The 16,159-nt window shown below is 30.3% G+C and overlaps 1 protein-coding gene across 4 annotated transcripts in view; it reads right to left on the bottom strand.

The window, feature by feature from the left end:
* The window catches only part of LOC142333613 (adenylate cyclase type 1-like), a 338,843-nt gene that overhangs the window by 107,733 nt on the left and 214,951 nt on the right, over window positions 1–16,159 (bottom strand). For all 4 annotated transcript variants that reach the window (XM_075380939.1, XM_075380936.1, XM_075380937.1 and 1 more), the window contains exons 4-8: window positions 15,102–15,251; window positions 7,970–8,088; window positions 4,380–4,491; window positions 3,188–3,315; window positions 2,888–3,046 (exon numbers count right to left, since the gene is read on the bottom strand). In XM_075380939.1, the coding sequence (XP_075237054.1) occupies window positions 2,888–3,046; window positions 3,188–3,315; window positions 4,380–4,491; window positions 7,970–8,088; window positions 15,102–15,251 (668 nt within the window). The remainder of the gene's footprint in view (window positions 1–2,887; window positions 3,047–3,187; window positions 3,316–4,379; window positions 4,492–7,969; window positions 8,089–15,101; window positions 15,252–16,159) is intronic.

Here is a 16,159-nt window from a genome sequence, read left to right as displayed (position 1 = left end):
GAAACAAAAACACTTGCACAGGACAGGAACAAGTGGAGAGCAGCCATGGCAAGACCTGCCCCACTGGCAGAACACAATGAATGAATGAAAATATGAAAAATATAATTACTCTTCATCATTTCACTGTTTTTACTTTCCCCAGGTATATAATTAATTATAATGTATTTGGACAGAATACTATACAAGGAAACTGGGTAAAATTTTACACATTGGAATACTTTCGTTTCACGACTCTTTCAATCAAAAACATGCAATTTTATACTGAAAAATTCTGGAACATACCATATGCTGGCCTGTTTTTATGCTTGATATCTCCAGACTGGGTGGACCGATTTGGATGAAATTTAATACAATGATTTCTGTTTACAGGGCAATGTTGCCATTTAATTTTGGTCACATTTATTCAAGGGGCACAGAAATAAGGACATCCTGCACCTCAAAATTTTACTCTGTACATAAATTTTTTCACATTATTTAATATCCTAAGGAAGTTAAAATACTTTCCAATGAAGTTTGGTTTATTCCAATCTTCATAATGAGACGGCAACAAAAACGCGTTTTTCTTTTTTGTAATTTCTGGACTCAAAATAACATTCAATTATATTAGTGTCATTTTGATTATGTATTAGGGTGATTTTATTTTAAAAAAAGGGAACTAATAAGCCTAAAATTTATCATTTTGCTGGATATCTGGATAGACTCTGGATTAACCAATTTTTATAACTTCTGAATGTGGGTCACTGATGCAATTTAATTTATCAAGGAAATGGGGAAATACAGACACAACAGGTCCCATACATCAAAAGTTTATTCAAAGAGTAGAAAAGTTTTTTTTTACTTTTTTATTTGTCTACCAGTGCTTGTTAGCCAGACTTGACGGTTTTATTTAGCATAATTTTAAAAACATTATTTTCAATAGAATATACTGGAAGTATGTTTATTTTACATATATATTAACAATACAACTTGACTTTTTCAAAGGTAAAAAAATCTTTACGATAATACCTATTTGTGATAAGAATGCTCTATGGAGCAGAAACATGGACGATGAGAAAGGCAAACAAAAAAAGAATGGAGGCTTTTAAGATATCAGTGTGGTGCAGACTGATAAATGTCAGATGGCACAACCATGTAACAAATGAAAAGATTAAGGAAGAATCAAAGAACAGGAAAATACTGAACGTGATTGAATATAGGAAAGGAAACTGGCTAGAACAACATTGTATGAGAACAAGGTGTTCTATTAGTGGATGCGATGGAAGGCTTGGTGAATGAAAGTAAGAGATTTCAAATGATGGATGAGATCATCCATCACCTCTGTGGGTTAATTATCCCCCAAACTTTTCCCATAATTTTTACCTCTTACTTGGACAAGTACCATAGGAGTTGAATCAATTACTACCCTGGATCATTTATGCCACAATACTAACACTTTTTGGTAACCGTTTCTTTGTTGGAGCTCAATGGGATGGCAACCTTTATATAGGGGATGCAAAAAATAAAACTAGTGGCTGAGGTGCCAACCAATTAAATTCAGTCATCTGTCCCTATTGTTAGTTGATCAATGTGAAAATCTAGCAAACTGTAGACATTTAATTTGCATTTAGGAATTTAAGTAAGCCCAAAAAACATGAACAATCAGTTCTATATATAAGTATAAAACTTTTATATACGAATGGGGAGCAGTCAAGAATTACGTGAAAAAGTTGATAGATAAATTGTAGGAACGTATGGAGTCCTGCCAGGGAATGAGGCGATAGAGGGTGATGGGCTGGACAGGTCCATGGCTGAACTCCTAGAGGGATCCCTGAGAATGTGGGGGGTCACCCTGATTGATGCGGTGAGGTCGCAGGCATTCCACATAACGGCTTCTGACGGCGTTACTCCCCCTTTCTGAAGTAATACTGTATGAGCAGTTCCAGAAAGGGGGAAAAATAGCCAACCATTGTTGTAATGTAAGCATAATATTACTGATTATAAAAATAATTTAGAAACTTTGTAAATTTGTAACAAATAAAAAAATGAATACACTTAAAAAATATTATAATTATAAATTTAAACAAAAGTATAAAATAATTACAGACACATAATTTTTGAAGTTGATGTTTTAATTAAAAACATAGTGTGGTGTAGCAGTAGACAACAGTGTTTATGAACATACTTGTGACATTTTAAGTTTACATCATTCCAGTATGACAGTATGAAGTTGTGTTTATACAAATTATGTGGATATTAGGATTTATGTTTTCAAAATTTTTATTTCTTTTTTTGTTTTTGTTATTTATTAATGTAATTGTAGAACTATGTATCAACTGATGTTGTGGGATCCCGCAAAAGTTGTCTATTAGTATTAGTTTTTTTCTTACTGTGTTTGATGGTTAAACTTGTTCTTTTTTAGTTTAGATGTATATATTAATAACTTTTTGAAAATTCAAATAATTCAAAATATTGACCACTGCGCTAATTAAATTCAAAAAACAACTTAAACATCAAACATAGTAATAAAAAAAGCTAAAATAAACCAAACTATTGGTATTAGTTTTTTTTAATGTTTTTCTGTGACTGTGTTTGGTGATTAAGTTGTTTTTTTTTTTTAATATATATATATATATATATTTTATAAACAAATTATCTACACAACTTGTATTAGCCACTACTTGATAAACACTGACAAATTACTTATTGAGACAAATCATCCTCTACAAAACAATAGTTTTTTTGTAAGATCGTATAAGAAAAAATAATATTGTCCAAGTTTACCTCATATAAAGAAACTATTTTTTTAAATAGAAACAATAATCTTGCACAATAAAATATATATATTTACATTTTCATACATAAAAAATCTATAGCAATAAAAAAAAAACCATGCAGATAAATTAATTACCCAGGTTCACCACCAGCTTCCATATTATTAGCTAACGTAACATCGTTTGACCAGACATCATACTGCCATTTACGTAATCCTAATACACCACATAATACTCGACCAGAATGGATACCGACACGCATATTTAAATGAACATCTGTTGCTTCTACAACAGACCTAGAAAAATAAAAAAATTTAATTATTACACATATAAATATATTGACACACACATGCAAGAAAATTATTATAGTAATTATAGTAGATAAAATGGTTACATAGAGACAGGATAGATAAAAATGAAAAATAATTATTACTCACGCAATGGCATCAATCATATCCAATCCCATTTCAACAGTACAATGAGCATGATCTGATCTAGGATCAGGAAGACCTGATACACAATAATAACAATCTCCTAATATTTTAATCCTTAAACAATGATTATCCTGTAAAAAATAAACCAAACAACAATATAAACTACTATCTATTTCTTTGTAATTAATAATTAACAAAAATAACCTATGAACACAACAAAAGATATCGTTTTTAAAATTTACCAATTTATATAAAAATCTTTTCAAATCCATGTATTTTTCATTATTTAAAGGAAGACTGTTTGGAAAGTTCTCAACCTGACAAGACATGTGTGCAGGCATATTGTTGTGGTGAAATAATAGTTTCTTTTTGGCCAGTTGTGAAAGTTTGGTGTGAATAGCACCCTTTAATCAGTCCAGTAGTGAAACGTGATACTCCCCAATGATAGTTCTGCCTTTTTCCATATAGTACATAAACACCACATCAATCTCCAAAAATCCATAATCAAGACTTTACCTACAGCTAGAACCATTTATGCTTTTTTTTGGAGCATTTTCATAAACTCCCACCCGCTATTTCGTCTCTACCATGGAATAGTGAATTCATGCTTCATCTGCTGTTATAAAATGTCAAAGAATCTCAGCAGAATCAAGTCTTAACACCTTTGATAAGACAACATGTTTTTTGTCGACTGTTAACAAGAACAGCACCCATAAAAAGAAAGTTTTCTTTTTATACACAAAACATATTGTAAAAATTTAGCAGACACTGTCTATCAATATATCTGCAATGTCAACAAGCTTGCATATCTTCAGCCGCAATTATTTACTATGAAATTGTAGCTCTTTTGATGGTTTCATTGGTCATCATGAAAAATGGTAAGTAACCTGCATTTCTTGTAACCGGATGTTTCTAATGTACCTCAAATTTGTCAGGGTCTATTAAAAAAAAAAAAAAAATTAGCATCTGAAAAAACCATGATATGAACTATGGTTTAAACACCTATGACCACAAAAATATATTTATTTAACTGGTTCTCGGTTCTCACAAATACCAAAATTAAACAACTGAGTGCAATTTCACTGCATGTGTTTGGTATTATATAGTGGCAAATAGCCATAGCATATGATGCAATTAAAATTTATTAAAAAAAAAAAAAAAACAATATTATAAAATAAATTTAAATTGGACTTACATTCGCAAGCTGATCAAATCTTCCAAAAAGCTCGTTTAACAGTCTTACTAATTCTTGTGCTGTACACTGAGATGCTAAAACAGTAAATCCAACAATATCTGCAAACAAAATGCTGCAAAAAAAAGTTATACATTAATAAATTAATATTTGGAAATTTTTCAAATATAAGTAAACTAGAAACTAACTAATTTAATCAGCAGAACATTTGATTAACCATGGTACCATGGTACATGATTTACCATGGTACATGTTGAATAAAAATGAACAATAATACTACACAGTGGGCGGGAAGTCCCTTTATGCTAGTTATAAATTTATTAGGATAGCTGCAGTTTACCTTCTATGGATCTAAAACAACTGTGTGGGTTCCACAAAGTTCAAAGCACAGCTTTGGTTGTTCCTTCTGGTTGTTTATCTGTTACAGCATATCAGGGGTGATCATTTCAAATGCTGACTGAACATTGTCTTGAAGCTGCCCGTTGTTGACCTGTGTTTTCAGATCTCTTCTTTTTCAAAACCCCAGAGTGTATTGCCAGGTGCATGGTTTCTTGCTGGTCAAAGCAATGGAGCTAGTAATTTTTCTGACCCATACATTCGGGAAAAATTTCAAAGCATTCAAAATAAAATGCGCTGGAGCACCATCTTGCTAAAACGTAATGATCAGCGGTCCCTTTTGCCGTTAATTCTGGAAGCAATGACTCATCAATATTCCCAGATAACTATGTTGGTTAACTGAGACATCAAAAAACTAAGGACCACTGAGATGTTCAGCTGTCATCCCAGCCCAAATTTAATATAGAGTGGATGGTGTTGGATTTCTCAAAAAATAGAGGATTGTCTTTCGCGCAGACGGTAACATTTCCGTTACAAGAGCTACAATAAATCAAACAATTATCTAAGAACATGACATTCTTTTTATCATTTGCTCTTGGAAAGCGTTCAATCAAGATCATTAACTGTGGCTGGATGAAAATATTAACTTTCAAATCCTTGCGCATATGGTCTCGCATTGTTGATCTTGGAATGCCTAACACTGCAGAACGTTTGCATGTTGATTTCATCGACGAACATTGAATTGATGCTTCCACAGCAGCACATGTCTCAGCTTGCATGCTCGGCCTCCCACTGCATGGAGCCGTCAACAACACTTCCTGTTGCAAAAGCTTTCTTCTTTCATGTCAGCGATGGTGACGATTTCCCTAAACGGTAAAAAAACTCATTCATAATATTCACCAATGTTTTAACAGTATGTGGACCAACACACAAGCTAACAAACACTTTTTGAAAGTGAACACGCTCATATCCACCATTGTTCCACATTCAACTACGATTGAGGTCATCCCACCATAAATGAACACACCAGACTGCCCTCACCAAGGCTTATCCTCCCCACCTTTTCCTGCAGCAGTAGAGCCTGATTAAGCTGGATTTATTAATGTAAAGGGAGTTCCGCCCATCCTACTATACAGAATGTTGCAGGAGGTGTTGGCCAAACTTGAAAGACTAATTCAGGACATTAAAATAAACAAAACAGTTCATGTGAACCAACACCTTATCTCACTTCATTTTCTCTCGGTCCGTCATTTTATTTTTTACATAAAAAATTAACATCTAAAGAACAGGTTGAGTTATTTTAATGAAATCTGGTGCACATGCACCAAACAACATCTATAAAATAAATAAGTTTAATTTCTATGTTGATTACTGCTTACCTTTCTCAGCTTCATTCTTTAATCATTTGTTGACGCATTTCAGAACCACTCCATTGTCAAAGCTTATTACATTCTATATAAATAAGTTTACCCATCTATACTGCTGCTAGTTCTATTATTACTAATAATATAAAATATTATTAATTTAATTGGTGAAAGAAATGAAAACACAAAATTGTCAAATTGCATAATTTTTCCAATTTACTAGCCATGCCTTAGCTGTTTATCGAACAATTTGAACAAATTGTCATTTCATTAAAAATAAAATACTTAACATTTTACCTACTAAACGTTATTTGATAAAAATAATAATTAAACAGCTATTAATGATTGATTAATTTAAATAATAGCAGTTATTTTTGGAATTTTCAAAGGTAACGTTTTGAAATTACTTTATTTTTTTAGAAGATGGTTTGGTCATATATACACCAAATGTCATTAAAATATGTTAATCCCTTTCTTAAGATATACATTTTTATTACAATACCAATACCTCCCAGTATACTTATATAAACATTTTTGTTTAAAATGCGTCTATCTATTTTTTTCTTGGGGACCAGCTGTAATTAAGAAATAGGTTTACCAAAATACAACATTTAATAGTTGAAAAATGCAGGACCTTCTCTAACATGTTCAGCATTTAGTTAGTTAATACCTTGGAATCTGTGTGAATAATTGTGTTGTCTTACACTACTATAAAAAAATTTTGGCAAAGACAATTTGATAAATTTGCTTAGATGACACATACCATTCTGTAATAATGCTATGAATTACACAAATGAATTAATGATATAACTGTTTGAAAAACTGTCATAACAGATAGAAAGAACGACAGACAAAGAATTGAGTTAAATCGATGTTTTCGATTTATTTTTTTTTATCATAGTGAAATTAAACAATCAAGTTATATGTTCAGAAGACTAAACATATAATAAATTTTATTTCTCAAGATGTTCTCAGTCATCGTTATGGTTTGGTCTTAAAGACTAGACCTATGGAAATCAAGCAGCTTGAAACTTGAAACCTTTTTTCTTTTTCTGTTTAGCCTCTGGAACCACCATAAGATATTACTTCAGAGGATGAATAAGGATGACATGTATGAATGTAAATGAAGTGTAGTCTTTTACAGTCTCACATTGACCATTCCTGAGATGTGTGGTTAATTGAAATTGAACCACCAAAGAACACCGGTATCCACGATTTAATATTCAAATCCTAGTAAAAGTCCTAGTAAAAGCCTTTACCGAGATTTGAACTTTAGAATTCTCGACTTTTAAATAAGCTGATTTAGAATGACAAGTTCACCACTAGATGAAACCTGCTTAATCCTTACACATGTAGTCTAAAACTGTTTTAATTAAAATACAAACATGGTTTTCTGTGATTACCAAGCTGCAATGTTGTACAAGCCAATCATAAAAAAACTACTAGATTTTTTTTAACAACAGATAAAGTGTATTAAATATAATATGTCAACCACTCTATACCACCTGGAAATTTCTAAATCGTCTCTAAACAGGACAGATGTGACGAGATACAAAACAAATCTCACTAACTGAGGGTACACTGAAGTAAACATAAGACGGAGTTATGGACTAATCAAAAACACCTCGTACCACAGCCTCTGATGAGTTACTTCTGTACTCACAACAACCTATATGAAACAATGACAAAGCTATCTAAGTAGCTTAGTATTGAAAGAATCAAATTTAATACGCTCTGGACAAGGTAAACTAATTAACTACATTAATACAACAAAAAATTGTATTTTAAATTATATCATTAAAAATGAAATAATATATTTTTATTTAAATGAGTAATTAATAAAATTTTTTAACAAATCTTATTAGAACTTAGAAAGCTATATAAGTTACCAACCTAACATTTTCATGACGCTGTATATAAATTTTATGAAACTGGCCTTCAACGGGTGACATAATATCAGCTTTCATTTCCATCGCAACATGTTGTGGTAGAACTGATAGTAACAATCTTTCCTATAAAACCAGAAAAACATAAAAAAACACATTAAATAGTATATTCAATTTACTGCATTTTAAATAAATCAGGAATATCCTCATGATACAAGAGTACAACAAAATACAAAATTTAAATTAAAAAATTCAGCATAAGTAATGTCAATTATTTAAAAACCTCGATCATCGTTTATCTAATCATAAACTGCTTCTTTATATTTCCTTTAAGAAGTATATTTCCTTTTTTACTAAACAAATTTTGAGCATTCTTTTTCTCATAGAATTAATTATTAGTTTTCAAGAAATTTGATAAAAAATTTAACTGGCATGAACTTTTCCCATTGCCTATTATTCTTGTAAATTATTAAGAGATTTTCACGAATTTCAAGACTCGCACAGTAAAATGAAATAAAAAAAAAAATTTGATACGGGTCTGTGTAAATAAATAAATAAATCTTTATTTTGATTGGAACATAATTATATAGATCATGTCAATATAACATAAATTATACATATAAAAACAGTCTATAAAACAAACAAGAGATAAATATTATACTAAAAAACACAACTGATGAAAAAAAAAACATTGCTGACAAGTATTGCTCGTTTTGTTCTGGTTTGGTTCCATCATGATTTTGTATCATACTAGCAAATACCCCGTTTGAATTTTTTAAATCAGAAGATTGGTTGTAAAGATATAAAAACATTTTTGAATAACCATATCTCTTAGACTGAGAGTATATCTGCCTGATGCATGCAAAAGTTAGCCTTAAACCTAATAACAAATACCACATTTGAATTTTTTAAATCAGATGATTGTTTGCAGAGATATTATATGAGCACTCAATTTCACCTCCCAAAACAGCACCCCAGGGAAACCTCATTTGTTACCGGTTAATGGGGATTTGTCTAGCCTTCCAAGAAGTGCTCGCATCACCTCTAGCCTCACACAGTCCCCACAAGATACCCAATATTATTAAACAGAAATTTTTAATTTATTTAATATTATTTAACGTAAATTTAATTCTATTACTTTTGTAATATTATTCCAATTGATTAGAATCATTTAGTTGAAATCCAGCTCATACAGTGATACAGGCTCACAGTTCACAGTACATTAATTCAATTTGTGCTTTAACTGGCAAATTTCCTATATATATATATATATATATATATATATATATATATATATATAGCTTATGAAAACTCCCAGTAACATAAGGATTCATACATGGGGTCATACATCTAAATCGGTTCAGCCACTGATCTGCTACAGTGGAACAAAAAACATACATACACATACCCTAAATACATTACACTCCTTTTTTGGTAATAGTGTAAAAATAGATGTGTTTAAAGTCCATATTAATTATTTAAATACAAATTAAGCCTTAAGGAAACGTAATTAATTTTAACTCTTTAACAGATTGCCTTTTTTTTTTTTGTCTTCAGTCATTTGACTGGTTTGATGCAGCTCTCCAAGATTCCCTATCTAGTGCTAGCCCCCTACATCCTATATCCCTAACAATTTGTTTTACATATTCCAAACATGGCCTGCCGACACAATTTTTTCCTTCTACCTGTCCCTCCAATAATAAAGCGACTATTTCAGGATGTCTTAATAGGTAGCCTATAAGTCTGTCTCTCTTTGTTTAGCTATATTTTTAGAAATGCTTCTTTCTTCATCTACTTGCTGCAACACCTCTTCATTTGTCACTTTATCCACCCATTTGATTTTTAACATTCTCCTATAGCACCGCATTTCAAAAGCTAATCGTCCAAGTTTCACTTCCATATAAAGCGGATCCATACATATACTTTCAACAATTTTTTCCTGACGATTAAATTAATTTTTGATGTAAACAAATTATATTTCTGACTGAAGGCTCGTTTCGCCTGTGCTATTCAGCATTTTATATTGCACCTGATTCATCCATCTTTAGTAATTCTACTTCCCAAATAACAAAATTCTTCTACCTCCATAATCTTTTCTCCTCCTATTTTCATATTCAGTAGTCCATCTTTGTTATTTCTACTACATTTCATTACTTTCGTTTTGTTCTTGTTTTTTCTAAATCCATTTTACTCTCGGCTAGAATTACTATATCATCAGCAAATCGAAGCATCTTTATCTTTTCACCTTGTACTGTTACTCTGAATCTACAGATTGCCTACAGGTTAATATATTTCAAATGGATTACTCTGCAGCATAAAAACTTTTATGTTTTGATTCATAAATGAAAATTATTTGGAAACATATTTATTTACAGTTGAATGAACATTTATTTTAAAATTAGAATTATTTAAAAATTCATTGACAGAATAATATTTCTGTAAAAAAAATCTTTTAATTGTTTTTTAAATAAGTTAGTGGGAAGAATTTTTTGTAAATGGTTTAATAATTTATTAAAAATTGAAATGGATGCACAATAATGCAATTTCTCATAAGCTTTAAGTAACTGTATTTATTCAAATAAAATCAAGGTATGGACTAGTTCCGGAATGCTGTTCCAGTACTGTTTTTTTGGAGAAATAAAAAATTGTCCTTTCACATAAAATTTGTTTCAACTTTACTTTAACAATGTCTACAAAGTGGTGACATTAAGGAATTCTTTCAAAAAATTAAATCCAAGGACTCATAACAAATAAACAACTGTAAAACTTCTTTCTGAAACTTGAAAAGGACCTAGTAATTCATTTCATGCAGAATGAATTGACAAGAAATTCAAAGGTTTATCATGAAATACTTAACCAGATTTATTCAGACCTTCAGTGATTTTAATTTGGTTTCCTAATTAAACAGATATTTATATAATGATCATTTTTGATACGATTATGGGTTTAAAATTTGTCACCAAATAGAGGTGGATGGACATTGTATTCTTTTAAGAATATATGACTATTCTTTTTAGCAAAGATTACAAACTCCAACGCTAAGGAATTTTTTCAAAAGCTAAAAAAAATAAATCAAATGAATCTTGCAAATAAAAAAATGGTAAAACCTTTATTCTGAAACTTAAAATGCATCTTTTTCATTAATTTCAGTTCCGAAGATATAGCTCTGAACCTGAAATTAGTTTTTTCATGTTCAAAATATTTGGGCTTGAGAAAAAGCAGAATTAATCGTACCAAATACAGGGCCCTGAATTGAAACTATGATGCTGTTTCCTGTGCTGATCGGTTGTGTAATAAGTTTGTTATCAGGCAAAGCCAATAAGTAGTTTGATATCAAACTGATTCCTCTCTCCAAAAAATAGTAATAAATGAAAATACGGATAAATTATAATTTCAGATAAAAATAGCAATGCAATTTATTACGTATTTTGAAAGAATTTTTTTGAAAAAGAATGCAATTTTTTGAAAGAATTCCTTAATGTCGCCACTTTGTAGACATTGTTAAAGTAAAGTTGAAACAAATTTTATGTGAAAGGACAATTTTTTATTTCTCCAAAAAAACAGTATTGGAACAGCATTCCGGAACTAGTCCATACCTTGTTTTTATTTGAAACAATACAGTTACTTAAAGCTTATGAGAAATTGCATTATTACGGAATAGAAAAACTAAAAATAAAATTTAGTATTTATAATAAACTGGTAACTAAAGATAAATACATTTTTCTTCTAAGGATCAAATAAATCCTTATTATTACTTATTTTAAATTTACAGAGAAATTATTTGAAATAATCAGATGAAATCACAATATGTAAAATATAATATATAATGAATTTAAAAAAGCAAAGAGCAATATAAACATTAAATATTTACATTAACTTAGTACACGTATTACATACATGAACTATGTATTTTTTCTCTTTTATGAATTCATGTAAATAAAAAGCTTGGTTAAATGTTTATTTATTGGCTAAAGCCATTAATTTTACACTCTTTGTTCTCTCTAAACTTAAAAAATAAATTTAGTAAAACAAAGTAAAAATTTAAACAGCGGATTTAAAAAAAAAAAAAAATATTTTTCAGCGTAAACAAAACCGAAATATATGTACATCAAACACACATATAAATGGTTTAACAAACGTGCTTTTTGTTTATTTTTTTTGTTAAAATTACAATTTTTTAATTTCTTTTTTTTTTGTGATTTTAATTGGTAATTTCCCAGAAATCTCTACTTATTCATAAAAACTTTTTTTTAAATAAATTAAATAAAGAAAATAACAGTTTAAACACCCATCTCTGCAAAAATAAACAAAATTCATTTAAAACAAATTATTACTTGTGCTATTATGATGTAATCTTATATTTATTATAATTATTTTTTATCTTTAAAATCCAAAATATACAGGATAATATTAAAAGTACAGAAACGGCTTCATATTTCAAAACTGACAGGAAAAAATGCGGATCTACATAATTACTACAAAATTACTACCATATGATGTTTGAATTTTTTGTCTGCTATCTTGGATCTTCCACATTGAATTTATTTAAATAAGAAAGTGGAATTAGAAGAAACAATGAATGGCATGGATGAAGTCCCTACGGAAGAACTACGGCGTGAAAATAAACAAGAACAAAACGAAAGTAATGAAATGTACTAGAAATAACAAAGATGGACCAACTGAATGTGAAAATAGGAGGACAAGAGATTATGGAGGTAGAACAATTTTGTTATTTGGGAAGTAGAATTACTAAAGATATACGAAGCAGGAGCGATATAAAATGCCAAATAGAACAGGCGAAATGAGCCTTCAGTCAGAAATATAATTTGTTTACATTAAAAATTAATTTAAATATCAGGAAAAGATTTTTGAAAGTATATGTTTGGAGCGTAGCTTTATATGGAAGTGAAACTTGGACGATTGGGGTATCTGAGAAGAAAAGATTAGTAGCTTTTGAAATGCGGTGCTATAGGAGAATGTTAAAAATCAGATGGGTGGATAAAGTGACAAATGAAGAAGAGGTGTTGCGGCAAATTGATGAAGAAAGAAGCATTTGGAAAAATATAGCTAAAAGAAGAGACAGACTTATAAGTCACATTTTAAGGTAACCTGGAATAGTCACTTTAATATTGGAGGGACAGGTAGAAGGAACAAATTGTATAGGCAGGCCACGTTTGGAATATGTAAAACAAATTGTTAGGGATGTAGGATGTAGGGGGTATACCGAAATGAAACGACTAGCACTAGATAGTGGATCTTGGAGAGCTGCATCAAACTAGTCAAACGACTAAGACAAAAAAAACAAAAAAAAACAAAGTGGACATGTGATACATGATTTTAATATAAAAATTTATGAGAAAAACGATGGTGTAAACCATTTCTCAATAAACAGCTTCCTTTTTCGAGTTACAAGGAATCAAAGTTGCAAAGACAGAAAAATCACAATAGTAATAAAACGAGATAAAACACCCCATAGTAATGTTTTTATTTTGTATTATCTTCAGGATTAGATTCAGTAACAAACTCCAAACAGGTTTTCAGACCTGTCTCCTCTAGATTATTTTTGGGGATACTTAAACATTATGTATACAACAAAAAAAACCTGTAAACATTAACTTAAAAAGGTGTATATTTGACAAATCTGCATGTATACTACCAAACATAATGCAACAAGCTATAAATCAATATTACGTATGGTTAGCACACTGCCAAGGTGTAGAGGGGAAGGAAGCATTTTGAACATTTCTTGCAGAATGCTTTCAAAATTTACTATATTTAGTAATTGTGGACTGAAAAGATTAAAATTAAATTGCCAGTTGCTTCTTTCTAACCTTCCTTGTTATACTTAAACATGTTTTTAGCAAGTTATCATTATTCATTCTATTTATACCAGGAAACCATTTCAGATTTATCCTTTCTATTCTATCAACCAGATTGTTAAATCCCAACAGTTCCTGTCACAGCTTAATTCAGTTCATCATAATTCTTTTAAGTTTCAGTTATGATATCTGGACTCTTGGGTTTTTTCTTTTTAATAAGCTATTAACTCTTACAGCCATTAACCACCTCTAGTTTCTTGCACTGATTTGATATAATACAACCTTTCAAGCTTATTTTAAGATAAGTGTATTTAATATTGAATGATATCAGATACTGCAAAGTACTCGATTAAACAAATACTGAAATAAATTTTTCGCTTTATATACATTATTATTATTATTTTTGAATTCTCCCACTAAATGGAAGATTATAAGCAAACAACTCAACTTTCCTTTGGGTTCTTCTTGTTGCTCCAATAACTTTTCATTCTTTCCGAGAAAGCTTGTTTACGTTCTTCTGACCACTTTGGTCTATACTGTTTTTGTTTTGGTTGCTCTGATGTAACTTCCCATTTGTTTACTTTGTATCTGAAGGTATCTCTTTCTAAAATGTCTGTTGGACTTATATTGGCGTTTTTTAGGTCCTTTCAAAGTTTGTCCATCCAAGGTGTTGAGTTCTTGAGCGAGGTTACATATTCTATTACCCTTTTTGTAGATCGATTTTCTGGTAGTCTATTGAGACGACCAAAGAATGTCATTCGTCTTTTCTTAATGTCGATTTCGATGTTTGAATGCTTTTCTGATGTTTTGACCGATTGTAGTCTGCAACCATCTCGGGTATATTTTGCTCCTAGGATTTTCCGAACGATCTTCCTTTTCTACTTTTTTAATTTCTTCAAGTTCATATTTTCTGTTACGTGTCAAAGTTTCACCGCGTAAAGGACTGTTGGTTTTATAACTGTGTTGTAATGCCGGAGTTTAGTCTGTGTTAACATACATTTTTTGTTGTAGATGTTGTGAACTAATCCTAGTGCTTTTTTGACTTTTTGGAGATGATTTTGTTGTGAGATTTTTTCAAGGCCTGTTGGTTTGATGAATTCCCCGGGGTATTTAAAGTACAGGACCCTATCGATTTTACCGTATTTTGTTTTCAGACTTGTGATATCTGTCTTTGTACATAAGAATTTAGTTTTCTCGAATGAGATCTGCAGTCCCACTTTTTCTGCATTTTCTTTAAGTATCTCGAACTGTTTTTTTTGACAGCAATCTCCTCATCATCGGTTAATAAACATTATTACTAATATTACAACAATTACTTACTAGTTTCTCGTTCTCATCTTCCATTTCTAGACGTGCAGCAATACAATTCCTTGTATCAAGAAACGCTCGCCTCTGTGCATGTTCTAATAGTGTATGTAATAATACACCGACGATATTGATACAAATGAATACAACAATATTACCAGTCATCTGTAAAAATGGAAAAAAAAAATTATAAACCATTTCTTAAACACGCATAAAAAAATCATATATATATATGTAATTTTATTTGTAATTTAAAAGATATTAGGCAGCCTGGTTTTACTCAGACAAACACTTCAATAATAAGGCTTACTTCTCGACTTATAAAAAATAAAATGAATTTTATATAGTCTACTGGCAGGTTGCCTGAAAATTATAATTTATACCAGCAATTATAGGAATTATAGGAACGTATAGGAACAACCTTACCCGTCCCTGGAACTGCCCGACATGTGGACATACTCGATTAAATTATAATAGTTCAACTGGATTCCCTTTTGTATAAACTTAAATACAAATGTTTGTACATGTGCACAACTTTTTTTTTTACCGATTACATTTATCATAATATTATGTGTATACATATTACCTAGTTTCATAAGGAATAACTGATTTCGGGATGTCACTCAATGCTTTTATGCTATTTAAAAAAAATATAACTCATGATAAATGTATGAACACTCAAAAGGAATTAAAATAATAAAAGGACTAATTTTCAAGCTAAATGCTAAAAAAAAAAAAATATCACATCTAGCTAAAACTATATTCAAACAATGAATCATTCAAGAAATTACTTAACATTAGGAGAACCTAGCCCAAGATTAATTTCAACTAAAAAACCGAAGAAAAATTTTAATAAATGGTTCTTTATTAGAACTTCACAGATGGAATCTTATGAAATAGACCAGTTATTTAATTGGACTTGATACATTCAGTAAATATTTGAAAACAATGAGCCTTGAGGAAACTCAAAATGCAGATCAAACCAACAGAACAATGTGGCTACAAACGATATTTACTTCTCCAATAAAAGATGGTTAAAAAAAAACAATTCCTAAAATAACCTTGCTCTCTGA

The sequence above is a fragment of the Lycorma delicatula genome, chromosome 13, assembly GCF_047948215.1.
Source record: "Lycorma delicatula isolate Av1 chromosome 13, ASM4794821v1, whole genome shotgun sequence".
NCBI lineage: Eukaryota > Metazoa > Arthropoda > Insecta > Hemiptera > Fulgoridae > Lycorma > Lycorma delicatula.
This window is presented reverse-complemented; position numbering and strand designations above follow the sequence as displayed.